This window comes from Mauremys mutica, chromosome 4 (genome assembly GCF_020497125.1).
Source record: "Mauremys mutica isolate MM-2020 ecotype Southern chromosome 4, ASM2049712v1, whole genome shotgun sequence".
NCBI classification, from domain to species: domain Eukaryota; kingdom Metazoa; phylum Chordata; order Testudines; family Geoemydidae; genus Mauremys; species Mauremys mutica.
In genome coordinates this window covers 115,660,476-115,666,789 of record NC_059075.1, presented here as the reverse complement: position 1 = coordinate 115,666,789, position 6,314 = coordinate 115,660,476, and the positions used below count along the sequence as shown (strand labels likewise).

Below are 6,314 nucleotides of genomic sequence, written 5' to 3'. Positions count from 1 at the left end.
CTCCACTTGCCCCAGTTCAGGCTAGGTAGCGGTGGCAGCGCGGATGCTGCCGCTGCTCGGCGGGCTGAGGTTACGGTGCCGCTGGAGCATCCAGCGCGGCGGGGGCTGGTCTCCGGCCCGGCAGCCCCGCGGGCGCGGCGCGGCGCAGGGGAGCGGGGCAGGGGCAGGGGCGCTAGGCTGGAGCTGCGGGCTGCCTCCCTTCAGCGCTGAGCGGGCGGCGCGCGATGCACCGAGCGGGAGGAGGGCGCCGCTGCCTGGGCGCCGTGTGAGCGCTCCCGCTCCATGGCGCTGCCGTGCGGGCTGGGGCAGAGCCGCACGGGCTGAGCGGCCTCGGCCCGGCTCCAGCCTCCCGCCGCCAAGTTGATCCGGGCGGGCAGGGAGCGCGGGGCTGCCTGGATGCCTTTGTCCCTCCGGCGGGGGGCTCGGCCGGGGAAGGGGGCGACGGGGCTGGCCGGCCGGGACCCCCGCTGCTGCCTGGTCCCGGGGGCGCTGCCCGCCCTGCGCTCGCCTGCGCCGCCCGACACGTGCCCCAGCCCCGGGGCGCTGCTCCCGCCTGGCGTCTAGCCCCTCCCGGCGGGGATGGTCCCGTGCGGAGCCCGGCGGAGGTGCCGTGCGGCCGGCCCGGGCCGGTAATGCGGCCTCCAGGATGCTGTGGTTCCCGGTGAAGAAGATCCGCAAGCAGTTCAAGCTGCTGCTGCTGCTGGTGCTGCTCACCTTGGCCGCGTGGTTCACCTACCTGCACATCAGCCTGGTGCGCCAGGGCAAGGCGCTGCGCCTGCACTTCGCCTACGGCAGAGGTAAGGGGGGTCCCGAGCTCCTCCTGCGCCCTCGGGTGGGGGTGGGATCCCCTGCCCCCTTCCATAGCCGGGCAGGGGCTGGTGAGCGCAGCCAAGTTCCTGCTCCAGGCTCTCCGGGGCTGCCGGTGCCTCCTGCGCCCCCGCCCCCCCCGATCCCACTTTGTGGGAGTAACCCCCTTGTAAGGCCAAAGGGGGCCCCCACCCCCACCCGTGTGGTTTCTCTTAGGGTGGAGTTTGATCTAGCCAGGACTCCTGCGCCTACTGGGTCAGACTGAAGGTCCATCTGGCCCAGTATCCCGTCTTCTGACAGTGGCCAGTGCCAGGTGCCCTGGAGAGAATGAACAGAACAGGTCACCATCAAGTGATCCATCCCCTGTCATCCAGTCCCAGCCTCTGGCAGTCAGAGGCTTAGGGCCACTCAGAGCATGGAGTTGCATCCCTGCACATACTGGCTAATAGCCATTGATGGACCTCTTCTCTGCAAACGTATCTAACCCCGTTGTTGTAGTTTTGGCCTTCACAATATCCCCTGGCAAAAAGTTCCATGGGTTGACTGCATTGTGTGAAGAAATACTTCCTTTGGTTAATTTTAAACCTGCTGCTGATTAATTTCATTGGATGACCCCTGGTTCTTGTGTTATATGAAGGGGTAAATAATGCTTCCTTATTCGCTTTCATAGAATCATAGAATCTCAGGGTTGGAAGGGACCTCAGGAGGTCATCTAGTCCAACCCCCTGCTCAAAGCAGGACCAAACCCAACTAAATCATCCCAGCCAGGGCTTTGTCAAGCCTGACCTTAAAAACCTCTAAGGAAGGAGATTCCACTACCTCCCTAGGTAACCCATTCCAGTGCTTCACAACCCTACTAGTGAAAAAGTTTTTCCTAATATCCAGCCTAAACCTCCCCCTCTGCAACTTGAGACCATTACTCCTTGTTCTGTCATCTTCTACCACTGAGAACAGTCTAGATCCATCCTCTTTGGAACCCCCTTTCAGGTAGTTGAAAGCAGCTATCAAATCCCCCCTCATTCTTCTCTTCTGCAGACTAAACAATCCCAGTTCCCTCAGCCTCTCCTCATGAGTCATGAGCTCCAGCCCCCTAATCATTTTTGTTGCCCTCCGCTGGACTCTCTCCAATTTATCCACATCCTTCTTGTAGTGTGGGGCCCAAAACTGGACACAGTACTCCAAATGAGGCCTCACCAGTGCTGAGTAGAGGGGAATGATCACATCCCTCGATCTGCTGGAAATGCCCCTACTTATACAACCCAAAATGCCATTAGCCTTCTTGGCAACAAGGGCACACTGTTGACTCATATTCAGCTTTTCGTCCACCGTAACCCCTAGGTCCTTTTCTGCAGAACTGCTGCCCAGCCATTCGGTCCCTAGTCTGTAGCAGTGCTTTCTCCATACAGTCACGATTTTATAGACTATGTCCCCCTTAATCATCTCCTTTTCCAAGCTGAACAGTCTGTCTTTTTAATCTCTCCTCACATGGAAGCTGTTCCAGACCCTGATAATTTTTGTTGCCCTTCTCTTTACTTTGTCAAATTCTAATATATCTTTTGTGAGATGGGGCAACCAGAACTGCATGCAGTATTCAAGGTGTGGGTGTAGCATGGATTTATATAGTGGTATTATGATATTTTCTGCTTTACTATCTATCCTGATTGAGATCTTCTGAAATAATGAGCCTTTATTGCATCCAAGGAGCGCGCCAAGAAGGGCTGTGGGAGAGAGGCAGCTGTGAGCCTCTGAAGCTGATGAAAGTGCCCCCGTAACTGGAATAGCTCCCTTTGGCCAGAGCAGAGAAGAATTGGGCACTGTTGGTTACATCTAGGTTTTGAGATGCAGGTACAGAACACTCTTCCCCCAGGCTGGCTGGGTTGCGAAGCTCAGGTCAGACACTTGGCTGTATTGCCAATAAGCTGTCCAAACCCTCAATGTCTTTAGTCTTGGCAGCAAACTGTTTTTAGCAGCAATTCAATTCCTCTTTAGAGCAGAGCTAGATAATGGCTTCTGAGTCCGGGGCACAGAGCGCCAGTGTGTGGATCAGAGAGAATTCTGAGATGCTAGAGATCGCTTACAAACCAAACTAAGCGGGCCGGTGGCTGAGCTGTTCAGAGCGGCGGTGTCTGGAGACTTAGTCGTTCATGCCAGCAGTCTGAGGGGTGCTGGAGGTGGCTTGGCTCCCGTGAAGGAGAAGGAGGGGATTTTTGGTAAGTCCGTGGGCTGGTGCTCTTTGTTTAGTTTGTTTGGCACTCCCTGTTGGCTAAGCCGTAAAGTCCTGTAATGCAGCATACCAGGCAGGAAGGGACAAGGGCAGGAAAAACAGGTGGAAGGGTAACCCTGATTTAATAGGCATATCCTGACACCTGGGGCTGCTTCTCGCTGCTTAGCTAAAACCAGTCATTCAAGGAGTACACTTTCCAGGCCTCAGAGCAGCAGGGCTCTCAAACTGTTTCATACCACAGACACTTCTTCCATACCAGGACCCTCTTCCATCTAGCTGGGATCCCCTCCCTCTCAGAAATAAGGGATTGCGGTTATGCTCCCTGGACATCTGTTTGTGACCCCCAAGTGGAGAAGCTGTGCTGTAGAAGGATATGTTGTTGTTCCCATGACTGTTCTCGTTCGCTGCAGTGTGATGGGTCTAGTACTGGAAAGTCATTCTCATGGCTTCTGGGAATCTCTGGGGGAGGGAAGGGGAACATCTGCAGGGATTTTCATGTTTCTTTCTCAGCATAACTCTCATTTGTATCCTGTGCCCTTATTATGAGAAAGAGGGCCACTGAAAAATAATTACCGGTATTCTCTTCTTTAATAAGAGAACTGCAAAGGGGTAAACCAGTTCTTGCTTGTTCCCTTTCTGCTGCATGTTTATGGCTTCAAAGGCTTTTCTGAATAGCAAAATCAGGTTTGATTCTTCTCTCACTTACACCAGTGTAAACTGAATGTCAGGGGAGTTACTTATACTGGCACAAATCTGGAGTGAGAAGCAAGTAAAGGCTATTGAGACGAGACTTATCTGTGGTTTCGGGCAGGGGTGCTAGAACAATTTGTATAGCGGGGGTGCTGAGAGCCATTTACCCAAACTGTAAACCCTGTATATTATGGATACCACTTGAAGCCAGGGGGTGCTGCAGCACTCCTGTACCCTTAGTTAAGCACCCATGGTTTCTGGAGAGCTAGTGTGGGATAATGTAGGCCCCCCAATCCAACAGAGTACATATGGAATGCTACTCATTGGAATAGTCCTGTTGACTTCCCTGGGACTACTTATGTGAGTAAAGCTACATCTCAAGTGTTTGCAGGGTTGGAGATGTAGGCTGAAATCTGAATGGGAGATGACTCACTCTTTCACAAAGAGCTTTTCTCTGAGCTGTTTGTTACATGTTTGAGTTAAAAGGCTTTTAACCATAAAAACCACCAATAGCTTTAAAGAATGGGTCTAAACATTTCCTTCCCTCTCAAATGAGGGAAGACAGTGTTTCAATCCATTGTGATATTATCCTGTCCATGCTCCAGAAACAGGGAAGTCAAGATACAGCTAATGTGACAAAGCAGGAAATGAAACGCCTTTGCTTGTGTATTAAACACTTGTTAATTTCCTTTTAAGTAAGCTGCCTTCTCAGCTGCTGGATCCCACTAAAAAAACAACCCGTCACATAAGCCTAACCTCAAGAGTCTAACCACTGCCTAAACTATCGACCCAGTTCAAAGAAGGTTTGACTAGTTGTCTGCTCAGACCTTGCAGCCTCATACTGTGCAGTGCGCGGGCTGTTAGATTGTGGCAGGTTTGTCCTGCCGTCCTGGTTAAGCACGCTAACTCACTGCAGGGGTGAGGTTTGGTGATCAGCAGTGGAAAATATTAACAGGGGTAGCAACATTTGAAGCCTAAACATGACCAAGTGCCCACCCTGCCTGTGCTGCCGAAGGTGGTGTGTTCTGGAAACAATTGGTCAGACTGATCAGACTATTCCCGATATCTGCTGAAGAGGATGTGGGTCTCCCATGTGTGTTTTCTATGGCTACCTCTTCCTCACGAGGTCTCGGTCGCACGTGCACACAACCTTTGACTTGCCATCTGGGCCACACTCCCCTAAATCTACAGAATGTGGCCAGAGGTGAAAGTAAGCCGGTCCGTTCCGTTCCGGCGTACCGGCAAGAGCCAGTACACCGTGCTGGACCGCACCAGCTTCCACGGCCGGGATTGAAAGGGCTCAGAGCTCCCCGTCACTGCGGGCAGCCCAGAGCCCATTGAATCCCGTCCATGGCTTGGATTTAAAGGGCTCAGAGCTCCCCGGGGTTTTGAATCCCAGCTGCGGCTCTGGCAGCTGGGCTGGGGCCAGGATTTAAAGGGCTCAGGGCTCCCCTCAGCGGCAGGAGCTCTGGGCCCTTTAAATCCCTGCTCCAGTCCCGCAAAGCTCAGGGTTCCCCCCCGCGGCCGGAGTCCTGGGCCCTTTAATTTGCCCCTGAGCCCTGGGGGGCTCCCAGCCACCTCTTCAGCTGGGAGCCCCTGGTTGATTTAAAGGCCCTGGGACTCCCAGCCACAGCTGGTGCCCAAGAGCCTTTAAATCTTGAGAAGCCATGCCTCTTCCGAATGAGGCCACGTCCTCCTCAGGACTCCGGCAGTATCGGTAAGTCCTGTAAGTTACTTTCACCCCTGAATGTGGCTATTTATTCCAAGCATTAACCGGAGCAGTGAGGAAATGCATTGCCACGCTCTGGCTCCCAACAGAAAACCCTGCAGTCACACTGCAGCTGAACGGACTCTTGAGAAATCGGAGCTCAGATGTGATGGTACCAGGACCAGCCTGAGGAGCTGAGCCTTAACTAATGAGCTGCTCGTAACTGCAGGAAGCAAAGGCCAGGATCAGTGCGTTTAAGTTGAATCCATGCTGGTTCGCACTTACCCCGCACTTTGTGTTCTCATCGAGACTACTGTAAAGGAGTGTAAAATGCCACCAGCTCAGAACAAGAGTGTTAGTTACCATTTCTATTATGGTGGCCCCGAGAGCCCTCAGCCAGGTCGGGAATCTTCAGTTAGCCACTGAGCTGAGTCCAAAACTTTTACACCTGGTCTGCACCAGTGTAAGTGACAGCCCAAGGGGCAGTGCAATGAATCTGGCCCCATCTCTATAAGGGTGTCAGTCTGTCGTCCACACTTATTAGTTATTTGTATTGCAGGAGCACTTAGGAGTGCCCCAGTCCTGGGCCAGGACCCCACTGTGCTAGATGCTGCACAAAGACAGTCCCTGCCCCACAGAGCTATAAGAGAAGAGAGCAGGTGAGCACAGACAGCACAAGGCAATAATGAAACACTATCGATCAGTGTCATAGGCAGTGGTCTCGGAAGGTGGATGTGAGAGCAGAATCTGGCACGGGACATGCTGCTTGTCCTAGTCTTTTCTCTCTCCCATTCGTGCTATCGCCTTGTTCTGTTCCATGGCTCCATCCTGTTGCATGGCAGTGGTGAGCAGAGGCCCCAGTCCGGTTCAGGCCGCCAGTGTGCT

General features: G+C 53.5%; 1 protein-coding gene across 2 annotated transcripts in view; it reads left to right on the top strand.

Moving 5' to 3' along the window:
* The first annotated feature begins 212 nt into the window (after positions 1 to 212).
* B4GALNT4 (beta-1,4-N-acetyl-galactosaminyltransferase 4) overlaps positions 213 to 6,314 on the top strand; it is a 131,634-nt gene continuing 125,532 nt past the window's right edge. For both annotated transcript variants that reach the window (XM_045016118.1, XM_045016117.1), the window contains exon 1: positions 213 to 797. In XM_045016118.1, coding sequence (XP_044872053.1) covers positions 647 to 797 — 151 coding nt within the window. In that variant the 5' untranslated portion in view covers positions 213 to 646. The remainder of the gene's footprint in view (positions 798 to 6,314) is intronic.